Source organism: Lates calcarifer, linkage group LG24 (assembly GCF_001640805.2).
Source record: "Lates calcarifer isolate ASB-BC8 linkage group LG24, TLL_Latcal_v3, whole genome shotgun sequence".
Classification (NCBI taxonomy): domain Eukaryota; kingdom Metazoa; phylum Chordata; class Actinopteri; family Centropomidae; genus Lates; species Lates calcarifer.
Window position 1 is genome coordinate 11,350,040 of NC_066856.1, and position 20,923 is coordinate 11,370,962.

The 20,923-nt window shown below is 39.9% G+C and overlaps 3 protein-coding genes and 1 long non-coding RNA gene across 7 annotated transcripts; 3 read left to right on the forward strand and 1 right to left on the reverse strand.

The window, feature by feature from the left end:
* Positions 1 to 1,229: 1,229 nt before the first annotated feature.
* ppp1r42 (protein phosphatase 1, regulatory subunit 42) lies at positions 1,230 to 7,612 on the forward strand. Its single transcript, XM_018673957.2, has 9 exons — positions 1,230 to 1,365; positions 2,367 to 2,586; positions 2,662 to 2,828; positions 2,928 to 3,066; positions 4,002 to 4,118; positions 5,842 to 5,959; positions 6,139 to 6,270; positions 6,585 to 6,672; positions 7,179 to 7,612. Exons 2-9 carry the CDS (start codon positions 2,455 to 2,457, stop codon positions 7,261 to 7,263), a joined length of 978 nt encoding a protein of 325 aa, XP_018529473.1. The 5' UTR covers positions 1,230 to 1,365; positions 2,367 to 2,454; the 3' UTR covers positions 7,264 to 7,612.
* A 985-nt stretch (positions 7,613 to 8,597) lies between these two features.
* LOC108881794 (transcription factor 24) lies at positions 8,598 to 10,786 on the forward strand. 2 transcript variants are annotated; one of them, XM_018673956.2, is made up of 3 exons: positions 8,598 to 8,931; positions 9,435 to 9,881; positions 10,190 to 10,786. In XM_018673956.2, exons 2-3 carry the CDS (start codon positions 9,453 to 9,455, stop codon positions 10,298 to 10,300), a joined length of 540 nt encoding a protein of 179 aa, XP_018529472.1. In that variant the 5' UTR covers positions 8,598 to 8,931; positions 9,435 to 9,452; the 3' UTR covers positions 10,301 to 10,786. The 2 variants fall into 2 exon arrangements, with proteins under 2 accessions (XP_018529472.1, XP_018529471.1); XM_018673955.1 differs by lacking the exon at positions 8,598 to 8,931 and having other exon boundaries at positions 9,223 to 9,881.
* mcmdc2 (minichromosome maintenance domain containing 2) lies at positions 9,703 to 20,919 on the reverse strand. 2 transcript variants are annotated; one of them, XM_018673949.1, is made up of 15 exons: positions 20,683 to 20,919; positions 20,434 to 20,564; positions 20,284 to 20,343; positions 19,910 to 20,105; positions 19,590 to 19,712; positions 19,378 to 19,479; positions 17,648 to 17,776; positions 17,259 to 17,496; positions 16,969 to 17,174; positions 16,727 to 16,884; positions 16,078 to 16,257; positions 15,810 to 15,949; positions 15,256 to 15,365; positions 14,753 to 14,934; positions 9,703 to 9,788 (listed from the first exon to the last, which is right to left on the reverse strand). In XM_018673949.1, exons 1-14 carry the CDS (start codon positions 20,777 to 20,779, stop codon positions 14,768 to 14,770), a joined length of 2,037 nt encoding a protein of 678 aa, XP_018529465.1. In that variant the 5' UTR covers positions 20,780 to 20,919; the 3' UTR covers positions 9,703 to 9,788; positions 14,753 to 14,767. The 2 variants fall into 2 exon arrangements, with proteins under 2 accessions (XP_018529465.1, XP_018529467.1); XM_018673951.2 differs by lacking the exons at positions 9,703 to 9,788; positions 14,753 to 14,934 and having other exon boundaries at positions 15,274 to 15,387.
* LOC108881795 (uncharacterized) lies at positions 11,794 to 15,065 on the forward strand. Of its 2 annotated transcripts, none has more exons than XR_007809316.1 (7): positions 11,794 to 11,933; positions 12,994 to 13,044; positions 13,169 to 13,216; positions 13,435 to 13,508; positions 13,932 to 13,987; positions 14,235 to 14,290; positions 14,808 to 15,065. It is a non-coding gene; the product is annotated as an uncharacterized LOC108881795 (long non-coding RNA). The 2 variants fall into 2 exon arrangements; XR_001960674.2 differs by lacking the exon at positions 14,808 to 15,065 and adding an exon at positions 14,432 to 14,515.
* Positions 20,920 to 20,923: the final 4 nt, after the last annotated feature.

Below are 20,923 nucleotides of genomic sequence, written 5' to 3' on the forward strand. Positions count from 1 at the left end.
GTTTAGGAAGAGGAAACTTATTAGATTATATTTAATGTAATTTAGGATTTTTAGATTGTTGTATAGGTTTTCTGCACACACATTCTACTGAATAGCTCATGTTTTTGCCAGATACTTAAATGTATTACATGGATGACTGTCACAGTGCTGAGAAAGTATTTAGAGTATGCACTTTTAAAATAGTTTCACCTAGTGTTTGGTCTTTCATAGCGATTTAAGAATCAGTGAAACATATTGAACTCGTTGGACATGTAAATATTGTGATTATCACCAGATGGACATTTGTATGCATGACTAAAGGTAGAATAGGAAAATTTATGTAAATACTAATCAAGTCAAATTGTGGGCAGCCAAAAATCCATTACCCATGAATTTCACTTTATTCTTTTAACATTTAGCAATTTTATAATTCCAAAGTATGTTCTCCATTACTATAAAAATGCTTTCACAGATTGCAGTGGAATGCTTTCTCCTTAACAAAATAAAGGGGTGAACAACTGAATGATTTGGCACTGATACGAGAGCCGCAGATTGATAAGGCTCGTGATTAATAGCTGTGGGTAGCTACAGTACTTAGGCCCTATAGATGTAATGACCCCACTAAGATCTTAAGTTGTTATGGGGGGTTTTTTCTCAGAAGAATTTATCTTACAAGCCTGGTGCTGTGTGTGAAGAAGCTGAACCCAACTACACTCCCTCTCTGCCATGTGCCCCTGCGCAAGTGGCAGAAAGTCACAGGAAATCCAAGTCAAGGCGTGATATAGATTAACAATCCAAGGGTCACTAGGAGTAGAGTGTTGTAGTAATGACATAGCATGTTGCCCTGTAAGATAAGACAGTATAGCTTAGGGAAATGTCATCTTTGCTGCAAAAAGAGACCAAGAAAATATGAACTAAAAGTTTTTGTGTCAATTTAGTTGAGCAGATACGATTTGTGTTAATGTGGGTGATAAGGGCATTTTAGGATGAAACCTTTTTTAAATTAAGTATTTATTAATTTCTGGTATATTTAAATACCACTTACACTATAAAATAGCTTATAAAGTTCATGTTGGATTCCTAAACTATAGTCAATTCTTTTTGTCAAAGTATTATTTTGGGACTACGGAATAATAGACCAGAATTTCATAAGTCCCTCCCGTAATTTAACAATAACCATTTCTTTCTTTTATTTGCAATTATATATACAAGATATCTGCTTACTTCCGCCTCGCCAGACCCAAGGACCAACAAGCTGCTTCCGTGGTTTCCACAGCAACCGTTTTGCTAGTCTCAAACAAAGTAGCCTAACTCACGGTTCGCTATACAACCACATTAAAAGTGTTCAGCTAGCCCGCATTTTATAGTTCGCTGCCGACCCGAGAGGTAGGAGAGTTTACTTTTTTTAAAACACATGTTCAAATTCACCATAATAAGTGGGAAATTCAGTTTGGTTATAGAAGACGCTATACTGTAAGGATAGCTTTTAAGGTAGTTATGAAGGTAACTTAATGTTATATAATATAAACCGTGCCAGTGTTTTAACATAAGACCCTACCAAAAGTTTTTGGGGGATTTTTCCAGCTATTTGGATCCCCTCACCACCCACCTGGTTATCTGCCTTGAATAGATATTTTGTGTCCTCACGCACTGCACCCGGACAGCTATGAGTGTCGCACTTTATTTGACAGTGATAAACTACTTTCCACAAGTCTCTGGAGAGAAGAGCCCCAGGGGTAAATAAGTTCAGTCAGTCAATATCTTCTGTCCATATTTCAGCTTTGCCATATCGATCAGTGCCTCTTGTCTTCTATAACCTCGGCCCGATGCCTTGAGATCAAGTGTGGAGAAGACCTGCTGTCACATCTCTCTGCCTTTCTCTTACTCACCTCTATATTATAGCTAGCTACACGCATTGACTGTTGTATAACTAGCAAATGGAGAGGTGATGTGTAATAATGCCTGTTTGCAAAGTAAGATCAAAGTGCAGAATTTCATACTTCAATGTCAGGTCAAGCTAATATACAAGCCCCATGGGTACTGAATAAAAGGAAGTCGTATGAGCTTTGCTCAGACTGCTTGGGGGGTTGACCACCCTAATTGCAACACAAATTGAGTGGTCACTCAGCCTTTGGCCTCTTAGCAAGTTTCCTGCAGAATAGTGGTGGGGTGTTTTTTTCATCAATTAGTCCTAATTGTGAATTGATAGTTTTTAGGTTTTAGGCAATTTAAAGTTCTGTAAAAGGTTAATGTTTGTCTGTCATTTCTGATTACAAACACTGAAGTCATTTGTAATTCATTAATTCGTTAGTAAACAGTTAATCAGAGGAACATTTGTTTGCCTGCTAAGGTCTATTTCAGCTCATATGTGTCTGTTTTTCTCCCAGACAGACAGCTCTAGTCAGTGCTGTGGGCTGAACGCTTGGCTGAAGCTGAAAAGGATCCTCTCTGTAGCGGCATCTGTGATGAGCCACCATGGTACATCTGACCATAGATCTGATTGCTAAATCTAGAAACCACTTCAAAAAGAAAAGGGGCCTCTCCTTCCCAGAGTACCTGAAAACACTTACCCACCTCCACTTTTCCAGCAAGAATATTGAAGACATTGTGAGTAGCCATTATTGACCCAAATGCTTTAATTCTTTGCTCGCCTTGGGCCTCACATTTTTATTTTATTTTCAGGGTGACCTCTCCATGTGCAGAAACCTCACTGTCCTTTACCTGTATGACAATCAGATCACACACATTTGCAACCTCGGCTTTGCCTCCAACCTTACCCATCTGTATATGCAGAACAACAACATCACTCATATAGACAATCTCTCTAATCTGCAGATGCTCTCCAAACTGTGAGTAGACAAGTTTAACTGATTGTTGTCCTGTGCTGTAATGCTCATTTTGGAGGTTTAGGTTTGCATAAACGTGTGGTTTGTTTTTCATCTTTGCAGGTATCTTGGTGGAAATAGGATTGCGGTGGTAGAGGGCTTGGAGCAGCTCAGTGAGCTCAAGGAGCTTCATCTGGAGAATCAGAGGCTGGCACCAGGGGAAAAGTTGCTCTTTGACCCCAGGACTCTCCTCTCACTCGCTGTATGACCTATTTTTACACTGTTCAGTACAAATATAGTATGAGAAAAAAAAGGTTGATCGAGGCTCCCTTAATAATTTGCTATTGCTAACTATATATTTTTTAAGTAATCAATAGGTCAGAGGAAAGCCTAATTTTAACTTTATGTACAAAAGGATATGTGTGGTGGATCAACCCAGTAGGTTATCACATCCAATGTTGAAGATGTCTGATTTCGCAGGGACGAGCGATCCATGTAAAAGCAGTATTGTGCTGGGTTTGATGATGTCAAAGAGACCTCTGTTGCTCTCTCTGGTCTGACAAATCGGTTTACTGGCCAGGCCATGGATAAACACACCAAAAATCCCAACGTCTTGTTTGTTTGGATAATTAAAGAAATTGCTGTGCAAATTTAAAGAGTTCCAGCTTTTTATAAATGTGCCGTTATAGAACTTCAAACCAAGATGAATATTTAGCAACAGCACTATCTAGAGTATGATTTGGACACAATCCCAGTAGTTCAGGCATATAAAAGGAGTAAATGGAGATCCTTAATGCAAACAAAGACTAAACTATAAAAATACTTTAAAGTGCAAATTTACTTTGGGAACACAATAGTTCTGTAAAGTGTTTCTTCTCAAAAGCTGTCATTTTAAATAACTGCTCTGACAAATGTTTTGTAGACAGAGGTATTTTTCTTTGAGTGTGTGTCCGTAATAAATACATGTTAATGTAATGTGATTTTTGCCTTTTTATGGGAAGTTGTATTACATATTTGAATAACTGTGAGGTTTAATATTTGACTACATAAAATGAATCTTGCTGAAGTGTGCATGGTTTTCTCCTTCTCCTCCTTCTCTCCTGGGGTTTCTCCCTCAGGGTCCACAATGTAATATTTAGTCGTAATATTCTGTATTTGTATTAACTATAAAATGAACTGTTCTTTGTGAATTCACAGGAGTCTCTTTATGTCCTGAATATCAACAACAACAATATTGATGATATCAGAGACCTGGCAGTACTGAAGGAACTCCAGCATTTCTCTGCTGCTGACAATAAATTGCACAATATGGAGGTAAATATAGCCTTTTTTTTAAAAACTTAACTAAAAGTGTCTAAAACAAGTTGCCACTCAAGAATTCTACTCCATTGTGACAGAAGTAGATACAGTCTACATGCTGTGCACTGTGCAGTCAAAGTAAATAGTACCACATCACAGCATGACACAGCGCATTAAAGTCAACACTCCATTTATTAGTCAATCGGGTCAGCATTAACATTGTTTCATAGCTTTCTGCAGTGGTGTGTGAAATTATATGGAGAAGAGGGTTCTAAAGAAGCAAATCCTGCAAATCCCGCCATAGGTTCCCAGTCTCCATGACTCGCACAGGGTCACAATTATTCAACAAATCAGCGAGCCGTTCCCCTGAGACTTTTCTCGCTGACAGCTTTAAACAAGCACAAGTTTCTCCTTTTCCTTGGGAGGCTGATTTTTCCTCTCTGCCTTAGAATCCTCTATTTGATACCCTAAACCACCAGTACTTAACTTTATGGGAGATTCATCTGAGGCAGAGATATGATTTATGCTCACTCACTTCCTTGAAAAATGACCTGCTTGTTTTTTGAGGCTCACTTTCTGATGGCAGTAATTCTTTTGCTTGAATTGATATATTAACTGAAAAGGTTGATGACTTCTTTTAAGAAGGCACAATTCTTCTTTTTTTTTCCTAGTATTTAAACACCCGGATGACACATTTAAAGTACTTTTTAATTGACTACATTGCCAAGGCTACTTTCTCAGCATAAGTGATTTTCTTTTGAATACATTGATGCAGGTAATTGTTGTACACGTGTCACTTTTAGCAGATATCTCCTATAATTTATACAACCCGTCTGCCACTATTGATTCTGCAAAGACAGCACTCCAAAGGATCAATCCCTTCTCCTGCGCCATTTGGTCAGAATCCAGAGGAAATGTTATGGATTTTTAAAATAGATTATGACAGGCAGTCAGCCAGGGTGACAAATGGGGAGCATCTTCAGAGGCCGTTAGCTGTGTGCAGGGCAGAGAGGACAGGGGAATCGAAGCCCTGGTCAAATACAGGTTCATAACTGGCCCATCATTAGTCCAGGCGAGAGAGCCAGCCGAGCTCGGTGAGTATCCAGCCTTTGCTGTTCTCCACGCCCCCGCGTGGGGGGCAATTTGGCGCTGGGCTGCTCTTCAGTGAGGGCCTTCTGAGTGACGGCCCTGACACGATCATTTATCAAAGCCTGGGAGCGCGCGGTGCTCAGGGGTCCCCTCTGAACTGATTGCAGCACGAGCTGGAAAAGTGGAAGCGCTTTGGCCAAGACAGGAAGGCAATGAACAATCAGAGCGTGTCCAGAGAGTATTCATATTTCCAGGGTTGGATTAATGCGCCTTTAGATAAACATACAACTGCAGGCAACTCGCTGGAGGAGCCAGCCTCACACTGCCCCAGGAGAAAACTTGTAGTTACATGACACCGGCGACACTGTTTATTAAAATAGACTGATGTGTTGTTTATGCACTTTCCACTGGCCCTTGTATTTCACATTACCATTCACTTATACCATGCCTTTAAAAGTTTTTCTGATGTTTGTCTGATTAGTTATCACCATAAATATACATCACATGCTTTTAAAGAACATTTCTGTTGTTTCCCATTTAGTTACCGTGCATAGCTTTAAGAGACACAGTATTGCCATTTAAAACAGTCGTTTTTACAACAAAAACACAACACATAATAAGCTAATTGTCTCTTTCTGGGCACTTTCAGGAGTTAGAGGATGTGTTCAACCACTGGCCTCAGCTGCTTCAAATGGATCTGAGTGGAAATCCTGCCTGTAAAAAACCAAAGTACAGAGACCGCCTGATTACCGTATGCAAAAACCTCGGTAAATATTAGTCGTTTTTTTTTGCTCAGTGGCATCCTAATCTGAAAATGCACTTTATTGCTTTGACTTACCCAGGCTAATATTTACTTATTTATTTTTACTTAATGGTAAAACAAAAAACACTGTTCACTTTTAAATTTCAATTTTTGTTTGTTTAAAGTCTTTATTGATTTTTGCAGAGGTTCTGGATGGAAGGGAAATTAATGAGTTAACCAGACAGTTCCTTATTAACTGGAAAGCATCCAAAGAAGCCAAGAAGAAAAAAAACAACACACACGCACTGACACCGTTGATCCCCTATCCCTTAACAAGTAAGTCACTACATTCTGTACGGTTCTGTAAATTTTCCTGCTTTTTATTCACTATTATTTGTTTTAGCACAGTCACGTCTTTCATTTAGTTTATTGATTATGTAAAAGAAATGTGATAATATTGATAGACATGATACCAAGAAATAGCTACATCTTTATATTTTTTAAGTACAATTCAGGACCAACAAAAAAATATATTTTCTGTTGTTATCAGATTCGTCATTCTTTACTTCATTATGCTGGGTGGGTTTTTACACATTTGAATTTCTGTGTGTGTGTGTGTGCATTCTACTCTGACTTTGTTTATATTCCAGATGACTTTAACATGGGTCAGGGTCCACATCCTGGTCAAATCTACAGCCACGCTAGCATGCAGAAGTGGAAACCGCAGCAGTCTCTCAGGTCCAGTATCATAGTTCACACAGATCTCAGTTAACATGAGACTGACTTTATTTTATTATTTACTTTTGTAGACATTAAATTGGTGATGTTGTATTTTCTCTGCCGTACAGAATATACATGCTACATTAAAATTCTGACTGATGACAACTGTTAATTGGTTTGATCTCACCCCCACTCTGTAATCCACTTTACAGTTCTCCCCAAAATCATGAAATGTTTTTTAGATAAGTGTTATGGTATCAGTTATTTTATGTCACTATGTGTCAGTATTTTTATTTCTCTCAGCCTGCCAGACAAATAATTTGTAATTTTGTTATCATGTTTTCTCAATCTGCAGTTTTATTTATGTAACTGGAATATCACCATAGTGCTGCCAATCTCTATTAAACATTTACAAATTTTTTGGCCACAGTAATTGTAGGAGAACAGTTTTATTGTTGAACGATTGTTGAACCATAATCTGATAATGCTTCTTCTCTTCTTTTTTTTTTTATCCGATCTCATAGGGCGCAAAAATTAAAGATTCCTATGAGTGGGCTTCTCAATCATGTGGCCATCCCCTCAGCCATCTGCAGTCACATGGACGCTTAAGACAAACCTACCAGTATGATGAACTCTCTCTCTAACAGTGCTACTGCTTTATTTAGACACCTTGGTCATAACAGCTGCTGATCTTTTATCCTTGTATAATAATCAAGTCAGAGAACAGTCACTGTCATCTGCTTGGTGTGATATGTAAGCTCTTTAGAGTCACTGCAATATTCTTGACCTAGTGGATTATTATTCTGCCTTGCATGGTTTCAAAAAAATGACTTTTTTGTTGTCACAACATATGTTCAGATGTTTTGATTTACTAAATCTGCATCATTATAAATTGGTTAATAAGGCTGAAATAGACTGCTATTGTTAGAAACAATTTAACAATAAAACAATGAATGAATGGTTTGCACACATTTCTTTCCCTCATTTTCACAGCTGGTTCATTTCTAATTACATTTTTTGAGTCTGAGGATATCAGTAAGCTCTCCAACTCAAACTGTTACTTGCTGATGTGCATGTGTATGCAATTTTTCTTCTGCAGGCAAAATGAGTGATCAAGGAGATGCAGAGTGGCACAATCTAAACGATCACTTTGTCCTACTATTACAAGGCTTTACATTATCCAAAGCTAACATATGCTTCTATTCAAACAACTGTGATCAATGAGTCAGTCCTCTTATACAGTAGATACAATACAATACAATATGGATGTATTTATTGTTATGATTATAACTAAATGTTTGAATGAGTTTTTAGGAGCCACGTGGGTGTGTAACCCCCTGAAAGATGCGGGGTTATTAGAGAAACAAGCTTACTTAACCTTCTTTTACTTCACCTTGTAATTAGTGGCCCGGAGCAATAGTGTTACTCCATCCTTACAAAAACAATGTTTATTGAGAACAGTCCGAGGATATACATATTATGAATAATTCCTTTCATTAATTTGCCGACATCTCCGTTTGGAGCCATGGAAATCAGAGTGATTAATTTATGAGTCTCACAAGAATTTCCTCAAATGCCTGCCTGTTGATTGCAGCGCTGGAGTTTATTTATTAGCTGTTCCAGTGAGCTTGCAATTCAAGACACCCTGGCAATTAGTCAAATGTTTTGCATATCACCTTACACTTGTCAGCTTGTCTTCATGGTCTCTTGCAAATAACGTTTTGATAGACCAGTCTTTATTTTTGACCAAGACGAGCACATTTTTGAGGTAATTTTGACTAAATGTCTTCCCGTTGTCACTTTTTGATAGGCTTAAAAAGAAAATACAGTGTCAGGTTCGCAGCCAATTAGAATGGGATATGGCCCCACCACATATCAGGGTTAAAGGAAAAGAGAGTTCTGCCTCTGGCGTTGAAAGCGAGTCTCTGCCGCCCTCAGACAGAAATAAGTTAGGAAAGGGAAAAGAGCAGTCTCCTCCACTGCGAGGGAGTGTTATGGGGCGAATGATTAATTACGACGGAGTGAAATACTTGTCCACCGCTTTGTGTATCCAATAAATTAAGGGCTCCGGAGACTTTTACGCACACAGGTGAAGTGCTGGATGCGCATGCAGGGACCGCTGCGCACCCCTTCTGCAAACGCACCACTTTATAAGGATAAGCTGGACGTCGACTGGGACTGTTCTACACTGAAGAGCAAATTCTCTGTCCCATCGAAGCCCTCTTTGGATTGCCTTCATGTCGTTTTTCAAGACAGCGCCTTTGAGAAATTGCAGAGGTAAACTCCTTATCAGACCGCCAACCAGAAACTGTTCTTACGAGTTTGTAGCCTGCACTGGCACATTGCCTGTCAGGGACTTCATTGGTGCTGCAGCTGCTCTGACATGTCACTGAGCAATCAGCACAAACTCAGGTGGAAATGTGGACAACTGTCTGTCTCATTTGGCTTTTTCAAGTTTGGTTTGTTTGGTGATGAGCTGTAGACTAGGAATGTGTTGTCTGATTAATTTGGAGGACCCTGGAATTTGACAAGAGACATTTTCAATAATGAGACCTTAAGCTATGGTTTAATAAATGATGCAAACTTTAATATTGTTAAGTTATAAGTTAATAAGTTAGTTAAAGGTAGAACAGCAGCATATAGATATAAATAAACTATGAATAAGTTATCTCTTAAATAGTTTTGGTAATATGAGTTCCAATAAAACTTGCAATATAATATAAAATGGCCAGGTTAAACTTCTAAAAGTGACGTGGTGTTTCTGATATATGTATGTTCAGGTCTGTAAGTGCACCCCGATGGTTGGAAGACAGACGCTCCGAATGGACAGCGGTGCTTGCTCCGGTGCTGTGGTGGATGACAGCCCTGCATCCAGCCCCAGCTCCAGCCCCAGTCCGGACGGCCGTCGTCGGGAGCTCCAGCGGGCCAGGGTGCTCCAGACCGGCGGCGGGCTCGGCGGTAGAGGACGCCCAGCGGCGGCGAACGCTGCTCGGGAGAGGAGCCGGGTGCAGACCCTGAGAAACGCCTTCCTGGAGCTACAAAGGACTTTGCCGTCAGTGCCGCCGGACACCAAGCTGTCCAAACTCGACGTGTTGATACTGGCCACCACCTATATTGCCCATTTGACTCGAACACTACAAGAGGAAGGCACGGAGGAGGGAGAGAGCACAAAACAAACAGAGGCGTTACACTCATTGAAAGGTGACGGCTACCTGCACCCAGTGAAGGTCAGTGATAATAATAATAATAATAATAATAATAATAATAATAATAATAGTAATAAAAATAAATGTTCGGTGGCTGTTTTTGTTGTCAGTTGTGTGTTCAGTATTTTATTGTGAAATAATTTTTGATAATCAATGTCTGAGCTAAACTTCTCACTGCATACTCTACACTGAAAAAGTTCTTTTTTAAAAATGTGTTATATTTAACTTATAGTTTGCACAACAAAATTTCAAAGCATGCAATATTATCCACCTTGGCCTTTGGGCCTTCTTCAGAGGTCAATTTATGAACAAATTAAATGTCTTTACAGAAATGGCCAATGCGATCCAGACTGTACGTCGGGGCGACCGGACAGTTCCTGAACACCACAAATGCTTCAGAGTCAGAGAATCAAGGCCCATCATCGTCCACCTCCCAGTAACAGGCTTCAATCATTTGTATGAAACGATTTCATTTTTGCATGAGTTCATGCTGTTTACTTTGGCAGCAGCATATGTCTTATGATTGTAGAACAATTAGCCTACCTGATTTTACTTCTAATAAGCCCTCCCGATAGGAAGACGTTGTAAATTAATATATTCCGTGACTTTTATTGTATAGATTTTGAGAAAGCATACATTATGTTTCTCTGTTGTTATTTTGCCTGATTCTGTTTGCCCTGCATTGTGCAGTTCCATACATGTCCCAGGTATGATATTTGTAGAAATTCCGCGGGGTAACGAGCCCGTCATGCTTGAGGTGTGCACTTTCAGTTGAAACATTTGCACTAAATGCATGTGTGAATAACTTAACATCTGTCATGTGAAGTGGTCTGTCAGAGAGTCAACAATGGAGGCTCTTCATCTCATGTTCCTTCTTATTTTTACATGCATGGTTGTAAATGTGTTTGTGAATAAATGACTTCAGTGAAAGCAGACGAGTCTCCTGAAGATTTGACGATAATAAAAAATAAAGGAAAAGACCATGGTCAATTTGGCCTATTTAAGAAAATAAATGAAAACATATAATAAGTAAAAGTCCACATTCAGTTTGTCAGGGCATCGTGTATTAGAATAATAATAATTACTAATATTATTACTGGTAGTAGAATGCTTTAAAAAAAGTATTAACGGTATTTTTCTCTCTAGTCTCTATTCCTCTTTTGTGACAGTTAGCAGCATTAAGTCAGTTGGTCGTTTGTTGGCTAAAGATTTATATTTTAATAGATGGCAACAGATAACTAATACGCAGCAAAATTACTGCACCTGACTGAAGAATATACAGTAGACATTTCGGCTAATAGGTTTGTAAAATTCAATGAACTACACGTCAAAGAAGAGTATGAGAAAAGGAAATATAGATAGATATATGAATAGAAGGTATAGTGTCTCATCTGTGTTTAAAGTTAAACTATAATGTGTTTTAAAAAGTAGGCAGACTATAATTAACTACATTTATACACATGAACAACAGACATTTTCATGGTGTAAATATTAAGAAAACAAACTTGGCACATCAAACTTTCATATGTTGGTGCTTATGTCTGTTTGTGCTTATGTCCTTTGCTTTGTTGGATTAACTGGTCTGATTCTATTGTGTAATTATTCCAAATGTTGCTAAATGCAGGCAGGGCAAATCACAACATTTTAAGAGGAAGCGAGGGGCAGTATCTGTTTATTCTAGACAGTTTGAAAGAAATGGAGGAGGTTGTAAGTATGCAAATTAATAGGCAATATTAAATGTAGACAGCTCGAGAAAATAAAGAAAATCAGAACTATAGATCAGAAATTCCTCACAAACCTAGTACATTAATGAAATTGAGAGAATGCATTCACTGGCCGTTTTTCTAGTTTAAATATAACGCCAAAAAGTCTGAGGTGGTTGGTGCTGATTATTTAATTACTGCTCAGCTGTGCACTACATGTGCCACATTGCGCAGCTCTGCGGCGCAGTGACGGGAGGTCGGACCGGAAACTCTCTCTCTCTTGTCCCGGAGAGACCGTGGTGAGCAGTCGTGCCCGCTCCCACGTCTCAACTGAACAATGACTTCTTCAAGATTAATCTTCAGTACGTAGGTAGGCAATGATGAAATTGGTTTGTATGTTTACATAGCTTCAAATGTTGTAATTCGTCAGCGTGCCTCCAAGCTAATTCGAAATAACCACTTACGCGTGGAAGTGGCAGTTAGCATAAAGCTAGTTAGCATATCTGCCACGTGGGTAAAAGGGGCGAATGTTACAGTTGTTTAGTTGTTTTGCAATAGTTTTCGTTATAGTACTGACGTTGAAATTACCTTATTTTGTTCTAATACAGCTAGTCAAAATGTGCATCTTAAATTGAGCATTGCACGTCAGTTTCTCAGCCACGAGGTCAGGAAGTATATTGTAAACTCACTTGGATCTGGAAGGGGGTTTAATTAAGGGTTTACTATTTAAAAAGCTCCATTCGGCCTTTGTAATGTCTGAACTTGAGTCACATTTCAATTTTTAAGTTTTGTTGTGTACAGGGGCAAAGCCAGCAAACCAAACTACTGCGCCGTTACAAATGTAGGCTAACACACTGGCAGTCTGACCAACCACTAATTTGGTTGCGATGTCTCACTACTGACAGCTCCCATCCCTGAAGTAACGCAATAAATCATTCTTTTGGACAGTTCAAAGGGGGAAAAAACGCCCTCTGTTTCATTCAGCTTCTTACAGCACTGTCCATATCTGGTTTTGTCCAGAGGTCAGCAGAGCAGCGGCTGGTCAGGGAATTGCCCCTCTCCTATTATTTGACTGTGGAAAGTCATCATGATCCCTACTGAGGACGTAAGGTCATGGCAGAGGTCGTGACCTGCTGTTGAACCCGTCCTCAGACCTGCGGTTTTAGTCGTGCTCCCAAGCTGTGTTACACTGTACCCTTTGACCTTGGGGTGATCAGTCATCTTGTCCTCACCATATTGGCTATTCCTTCAGTACATCTTATTCATGCAAGCTGAAAATCAATACATTATTCCCAAGAGTAATTAGTTGTGAGGTTTGGTAAGTTACTGTGACAGACTTGTGGGGTCAAATCCTGGCTATACATACATATACAAAACTAAAGACTGAGAATGTATCACCATTTAAATGTATGTGGGTTTTGTCTTTTTAGGAGTGCTGATGAAGATGGCTAACTCCAGCTATGACAGGCACACCTGATAAGGTAATATTGAAGTGTATATCAGTATTTAAACAAAATTCCAATATCAGTCATAATAAATTAGCTTAGGAGAAGCCAAACACGCACTTAGTAGAATCTGTGTACTCAGTGATCCTTTTTATTTCAGATGTAAGACCACTGCTGCAAACTACAGATGACTACAGATGACCTTAAGGTGAGTGCTGAAGTGTGTGAGTTTTTGGTTGTGCAGTGCTTTAGGCTTCCTGCTGCTGGAATAGTGATGAGTTCACTTTTTGCCGTTTACCCATCAGACAATAAGGTGGTGAAACTGTGACTAACTGAATCACCAGCAGAATAAGATCATTAAAGACTGGTGTTACAAGAGATGTGGATTTTTTTTTTTTTTAAGTTTATTTCTTGTTTTTCCTTCAGCTGCTCCAGATGAGATGCTGTGGTGACAGGAGATGCACCTGATGTAGTCGTGTGTGTCCTATGCTGATAAAGAGGTGAGTTCCTTGCTACAGTATTTTCTCTTTTTGCACTGCTGTACATATGTACATTTATATTGCTGGAACAACACTTTGTTCAATTTGTCCAACCTTGTTAAAAATTTCCCAACCCTGGCTTAAGTGTTACATACTTTTCTAAACGTTGAGCACTGGCAACTCTTGCAGCTGGAATAATGATGAGTTCACATTTTTGCCGTTTACCCGTCAGACATCAGAGTGGTGAGGTTGTGACTACTGAATTACCAGCTGAAACCTTGGTTTTACCCTGTCTACTACACTGTTGTCCCAGTGGTCTGAGTTTTATGCATTTACAACAGGTTTCACATGTAGACAGGAAATGTCATTTTGAAACACTGCTATGTAATGTTACAGAGGAAACTGCTGTGTGTAGAACTGACATTACCGTTCTATGTTTAACAGATAAGCAGGAGCAGCAATGGAGCAAAAACATGAGTGTCTGCTTCATCTCAGCCCTGGTAAGTAAAGCCAGTCCTCTACTGTATTGACTATTTTGTATCTGAACTTGCCTGTTCATTTAACTGGTTTATCTCCTGTTTTTATGTTGTAATGATGAGTTCACTTTTTTGCCGTTTACCCATCAGACCAGAATGGGTTGCTGAGAATGTGACTAACTGAACTAAAAGACAACGATGTAAGGCCATACAAACCACTGTGTTTTTACTGAAATTGATCATGATATTTATTTATTTATTTATTGGCAAGGTTACAGAACCAGGTACTGATCAGAAAGACAGCTATGGGAAAACCTTGTTTGAAAGGTAAGCACTGATTCCGTAATCAATGTTAACGTGTTATATCAATAATGTTACACTGATACTATGCATACAGTTAGTAACTGCATGGCTTTTTATAATAGAAAAAAAACATTTGTCTGAAAGTGTTTTCCATATCTCTTACAGTGTTGCTGGAGCTGATGAATCACCATTATGCAGTTATTTGCAGATGTATTTATTTTTTATAATAAAACTTTTCTACAAGAAAAATGCCTTGACTTAGTGTTCTGATTCTGTATTCCTGCATATTTTTTCCGTGATGTATTTTAGATGTTTTTTTCCCAAACATTTACTGTATTCAGATTTTGGTCACCTATCACTAACAATCACAATTTCTGTGTGCCTGCATCAATTCAACGAGTCTACAACTATGTAGGAATGAAAGGAACAACACTCCCAGTCATCATCAATGCAGTTTATGGTTGGTGTGATCTTGTGCTGCCTTACCTATGTTATTGGATCTTACTCCTCTGTGATGTATGTGTCTGCTCCTGGTGCGTAGGCATAAATGAAGCGCAGGATGTTCTGGTGGAGCTCATCCAGGGTCACGTCTCTCCTGTGCAAACCATCCACGTCTCCCAGGTCACAGGGAAACACTGCATCAGGTGGAATAACGAGAGCAGAGGCCCCTGTAGGAAGAGACAGACATCCTTTGGAAAAAAAACTTGAAACAGAGCCATCATAATGCTTATTACAAATAAGAATGACTAAGATAAAAACCTACAATAAAGACATGGTAGCCCTACCATATGTCTATGCACAGTATTTTACTTGGGTGTTTTTTATGCATCATTTAACACCATGCTAATAAACAGGACAACCATACAATATAGAGTATGTTAATTAACAATTCTAGGACATATGATGGAATATACAGTATATCTTAAATACATGAGTGAAAGTACTTTATTTGTATTTATTAGTATCAGTGAGACCGGTGAGTGATTTACCGTGCTTAAGAGTGACTGAGTTTTCACAGAGAAGCACAGCAATAACAGCATCAACCTCCAGTACACGTGTTCTGAGACATAACTTGCAGTGGGCCTCAGCCAGAGAGATCCTTTGAATAAAAAACATAAGAACTATTTACATGTGAATGTCTGCCCGAGTGACACACTGAATCAAAAGTAGACTCAAAATTTGTATCAAGTGTGATGGTAACTGATAAAGTAATCAAAAGTGGTACAGGTCATGTAAATGTTTTGAGACTTGGAGCTTAATTTGTCATTTTTTTCCCTGCAGTCCTACTGAAAACAGATTTATTTTCATAGTTTTAGTTCCACATAAAATATGTCACCATAGTGGAAAAGGTTTGTAAACATTTGTCATAACCAAATGAAAAATAGTCATCTGAGGGTACGTCTTGGATGAGAGGTCTCCACCTAGTGGATGATAGTGACATTACACTGGATGCTGGCTCCACATACAGTCTTCTTGTGGTGCAGAAAGTGAGGTTGACCTATTAAAACAATTATTTATCCTAATTTTGCAGTAGAGTGCTTACAGTAGTTTGATAGAGGCCACAGATATCTTGACACCCTGACTCTGTGTCCGCACTCTACGGCTGGCCATGTAGTAACCACGGATCATTTTCTCTGCTCCAGGACTGAGCTCCACTTGTAAACTTTGTGCGTGGGCTACCAGCTGGAAGATATAGAATTAAGAACAGCTAATGCAATTTAAGGTAAATGTATAAATGCAAAAATCAAGGCAGAGTATTTTAATTTAAAAAAGCAATGCAAATGACTTGGTAACAGAATATGTTTGTTAACCTCCTGGTAGTCTTGAGAAGAAAACTCCCAGCGGGATGGGTAGAGGGGCTTTCCAGGTTGTACTGCCTGCTGGAGGGTGTGGACAGTCTGGGCGAGCAGGGTCTGCTCTCTCACCATGTCCCTACACTGAATGACCAGGCCAAAGGCGTCTGCTAACTGAATTGGTATGGGACCCATTTCCTGCTCACAAAGACGACAAGTGGGCATCAGAAAGCTGTCTAATATTCTGTTTTTAATGGGGTTACCTCATCAAATGACGAGATGATCCTCTTACAAATCAGAAAATAACCAGAGAAAGCATCTATGAAACCCCTGTTAGACTGGTTATATTGTACAGTTTATTGTCTACCTCCTCCCTGCAAAAGAAGAAAACAAAGCATTGATTATTCTCAAGGGCTCTGCTGTGAAGTAATGTTTTCTAGGCAGGGCACTTCCTTCAAGAAAAGTAAATTGTCTCAATTTCCTGTTTTGCATGTGCTATCTACAAACAACTGAGTCAAATGAAATGAGGCATTTTTTGAGCTCAGTGTATTGCACAACACAAGCTTAAGTTTTACCAACACATGACCCAATGTATTTTCCACAAAAATCTCAATTCAGACTTGCTTGTTACAATAGTAATACAACACAATGGTGTGATTGGACTCACTGCTGTTCCCAGTACAGTGCAGTCTGCCCTCCCAGACCGCTGAGAGGAGTCTGCAAGTGCCCAGAAGCTGCACTGGACCGGGAAGGAAAGCTGCTGGTCAGCATCCTCACCATACTTCTTCCCAGGGATGAACACAGACACTGTACGGCTCTCCAGTACTGAGAAAATTTCAGAGAAACATTTCTATAAGTGACAGGATCATCTGCTTTTACCTAATGCCATAACTCACTCTGGTGCTATACCTGACTGAATGGAATCCAGCCTGTCCTTTTTGTAACAGCCAAGATCTCCCAACATGCATATGCCCCCAGTGGCTAGCAGGGCAGAACCAGCATGGATGTTGGCAGTGCCTGCTCCATGTTCGTCCCGGGACAGAGATGCAAACATCTCCCCTGTGACCTGATGCCTGACCCCACGACTTGCCAAACTTAAACTGTATGCCATTAGTCTAGCACAAACACAAAGGGTAATGGGTAATGAGGAAGATTAAATCTCAGGTTCCAGTTGTGTAAATCACTTAACTTTCTTTTACCTGTCTAGTATGAGAGTGTCAGTGGTGACAACTAGGAGATCCAAGTTGTGAAATGTGTCTTTTGCACCTGCTCTGGTCTGCACCAGGCTGAGCAACAGACCCAGCTTCAGTGTGTTGTACAAGCCTGGAGGAGCCATGTCCGACCCAAAGCTGTGAGCTACGATGGCAGGGAACCTCCAAGGGGAAGAGGCTGTGGTCTTCAACAGCTCCTGGAACCTGGCACTGACTTTATGGGGATCTGTAGGCAGAATTGTGAGACATGACAGATATTTCAATATGGTAACAATGCACAATGGTTGTTTGTTCAGATTAAAGAGTATGTCATGATACATATTTGTTTTCAGTATGTCTGTGGCAGGGATTTCATATGAGATAATTTACTGCCTTACGGTCTGGCTCCCACGGTTGGACATTATTTGCCTCTACACTCCAGGTAATGTTGGGCCACTGGTGCACATGCGCAGGAATGCCTAACACCCTGTAGAGCCGACCGATTCTCATCGAGTTACACAGCTCATCTATGCGAATAGGGGGAAACAAAGCAATAACACTTAAAGGGGTTGTTCTCTGCTGCCTAGTGATTATTGAAGAAACATGCATGCCACCTACAAACCACTGCCAAGAGAAACACAGAATGAGGCCTTAGAACAAAGATTTCTCTGTGTGCGAATTGAACAGCCAGCTAATGAGTGTTCCTTGCACTTATTAACATATATGTTTAGTAACGGGAACCCTGTGTATTGAATTCCTCCACAGGACTGGGTCAACAGAATATGTTAATCCCAGTGCTGAGATTTGCTAAGATCTCAGGGGTACTGACTGGACAATGTTATTAGAGGGGACAGAAACACTTAATATCCCTCCATGAGGCACTGTGTGCGGCTGGCTGCACAAAAATCTGTTTATTTGAACTCTCCTCCACTAAGTTTGTGTTCCAAAGTTAGCCTCAATTAGAAAGCCAGAGAAAATTAATGACAAGCCTCAATACATCTGACTGGGTGTAAATATAAGCGGTGACAACCACATTAGTCAGGACTGGGAGTGAATATAATAGATGAGAAAAAGATTTTACAAATAAATAATATAGTTTAAAATTTTGAGGATATTAATCAACAGTACAGTATGTCCTTTAAGATTCTGACTTGCAAATGAAAACTGAGCCTTTCAACCCAGTAAAACTCAAAGTACTCAATTGTTCTGTGCTATGCAAACAAAAAAGGCCAAGTGCTTCACAGGACAGGGTCAGCTACACAACAGAGTCTCTGAAGCTGATCAAGGACTCCTCAGCAGGGCAGCTGCATCCTGACATGAATGCTTGAGCTAGCTCCCTGGATGATGGGCAAACTCAAGTCAATAATCATATTCCAAAAACATTGTTCTAAAAACTTGTAGCTGTCATACAGTATACTGTCAAACCTGACAACTAACTCAGGGGGTTTCCATTGCTAACACTCTTACAACAAAACCTTTAGATGGTTCAAGGATGAATACAAAGTGAAAGCAGAAGTACCTTAGGGACTCCTAAATGTGACAGTGATGCACACTCATACTCCACCAGAGGGAGATGAACTCATTTTGTGCTGTTAAATTCAGCAGTTGTATAGAGGAGTCATTCTTGTGTTCCTCGGCTGATCTCTGGTTTGAAAAGATTTGAATATGCCAAGAAACACAAACAGATTCAAATCCTGCTTGAAAAAGCAGATCAGAGGTGAATTTCATGAGGGAGTAGTTACACTCTGTGCTGTTTATATTATGATTTTGTATTCTTTGTTATTTTAAGATTGGTTTACTCTAATGTGGACCTATGATATTGTGATGTGTTTTTGCTCTATGCTGTTATTGATGTTGATCATGATGTGTTGTAATACATGCTGCTAGTGCACTTTTGTTTCACCTGCTGCCACATTACCCTCACCTCTTCCAGATTAAAACAAGCTATACACTTTATTTTCCCTAACATTTATGTTACAATTATCAGATAATCTGCTAAATTTAAATCAATCAGTTAATCAGTTGCTACGTTGGCTGGTTGACAGGGGGCACCATAATATATAAGTGGGCCTGTGTTTGGGCAATATAAAGCCTGTATACACTATAAACATGTCTGATGTAAACTCACCTCTGAGAAACAGGGTGACAGACTGGTATCTGAGTGAGCTTGGCTGATGGGCATTTAGAAGATCCAGCGCTTTGACATGGATCAGCTCCACAAGCTGCTTGTCTGTCTCCACAAAGAGACAAAAGCACAGATGCAGAATGTAAAAATGAACACAATCTTTTTTTAACTACTTCTACCCAGCAACCCAACGCTGGTAATGCCTTCACTGTCACCTCCCAAAACTCTGAACTTCACATCCTCTTTCAGTTGAGAGTTGCAGATCATGCAGCTGAAGTTGTTTCTTACAGTAGCTGACTCTGTGGCTCCTGGTGCATGGACTCGGATGTGGTGGAACCCTTGAGCCAGGAACAAGGAAATCTAATCAAATGTGAATCCACTTTTAAGTCTATGAATACTACTTTTCTGAGGATTACTTTCAAAACATATAATTTTGTGTGTACAAACCCAACTCAGTGTGGCTTTCCTTATAGTTTGTACTACTAGAAGCTGAGAGAAACCTAAAATGAGGGATCAGAGGTCTTCGCTGTAGTACCTGTAGAGCATGGGCAGTCATCATTTATGCAGAGGAACAGGGCTCCCTGGGTGTATTTTGTGACCCTCGTCATAGCAATGACCAGGCCCTCCATGGAGACAGGCCTCATGGGGCCATATCCACGAGGAAACCCGCAAAGGTCCAATGAGTACTCAGGGAAAGGAGGAAGGTGTGTCAACTTGAGAATTACATTCACCTTAAAAACAGCAACCAGATGACACATTGTCACAGGACTGAGTTGATAATCCAGTCCAGTCGGGTGCAGGCATCTGATTCATTTAAGTGTAATGATAATGTACTAGTAATGGCCCTAAAGCTAAACATAGTGTTATCAGTGACCAAGGCAAAGAAAAAGCTGCACTGTTTAGTCATACCTGACTCTCTGTGTGTATTTGTTCAACAAGTGAAAGAGTCTTTATGGCCAGAAAGCAAACCTGAATGAGGAATTAGGCAAATGTAGTTAACCGCAGAGTAGAGGTTTACATTTTAGGTATCTGTTTGCTCACTGTTCTGACTGCACTTACAGACTGAAACAACGCTGTCGCTCTTAAGGGGTCATGGAGAACACAGTCACCCAAGACTGGGTCCACCTCTATCATGTCAGAGGGATTCACACTGATACAAAACCTGTACACTGCCTTAATCTGTTGGGGATCTGGAAAAATGGACAGGAGTTAGCAAAGTTGAAAAAGCTATCTTAAATATAGCTTGGTGTTTTTAGCGTTCATGGTAGCAACTGGCGTTGGCTAACTTTTCATTCCCAGCGGGCTTACCGTTAAATTGTCTGCATTCTTCGGCCAGTTTCTGGAGGCCACCACTTCTGTCTAAATAGACCACAACCGATTCTTTCAACGATAAAATGTCAGCCATCTTAATTTAAAGATAAAAAAGTAAAACGTTGCTATAAGCTAGCATGACTACGCCTTACGTCAGTCTTTTGCTGTTTGCAGGTAGTCTTGGCGCGAGAGCTACAGTTGCCATCGAGACCACGTGACGCGCCTGTCCAATTATACG

Coding starts and splice junctions, on each gene's coding strand:
- ppp1r42 (XM_018673957.2), top strand. CDS start 2,455: ATGGTACATCTGACCATAGATCTGATTGCTAAATCTAGAAACCACTTC. Junction 4,119..5,841: donor ATAAATTGCACAATATGGAG/GTAAATATAGCC, acceptor GGGCACTTTCAG/GAGTTAGAGGATGTGTTCAA. Junction 6,271..6,584: donor GATCCCCTATCCCTTAACAA/GTAAGTCACTAC, acceptor TTTATATTCCAG/ATGACTTTAACATGGGTCAG.
- LOC108881794 (XM_018673955.1), top strand. CDS start 9,423: ATGTATGTTCAGGTCTGTAAGTGCACCCCGATGGTTGGAAGACAGACG. Junction 9,882..10,189: donor GCTACCTGCACCCAGTGAAG/GTCAGTGATAAT, acceptor ATGTCTTTACAG/AAATGGCCAATGCGATCCAG.
- mcmdc2 (XM_018673949.1), bottom strand. CDS start 20,779: ATGGCTGACATTTTATCGTTGAAAGAATCGGTTGTGGTCTATTTAGAC. Junction 17,175..17,258: donor GACACTCTCATACTAGACAG/GTAAAAGAAAGT, acceptor TGTTTGTGCTAG/ACTAATGGCATACAGTTTAA. Junction 15,366..15,809: donor GTGGCCTCTATCAAACTACT/GTAAGCACTCTA, acceptor TTTTATTCAAAG/GATCTCTCTGGCTGAGGCCC.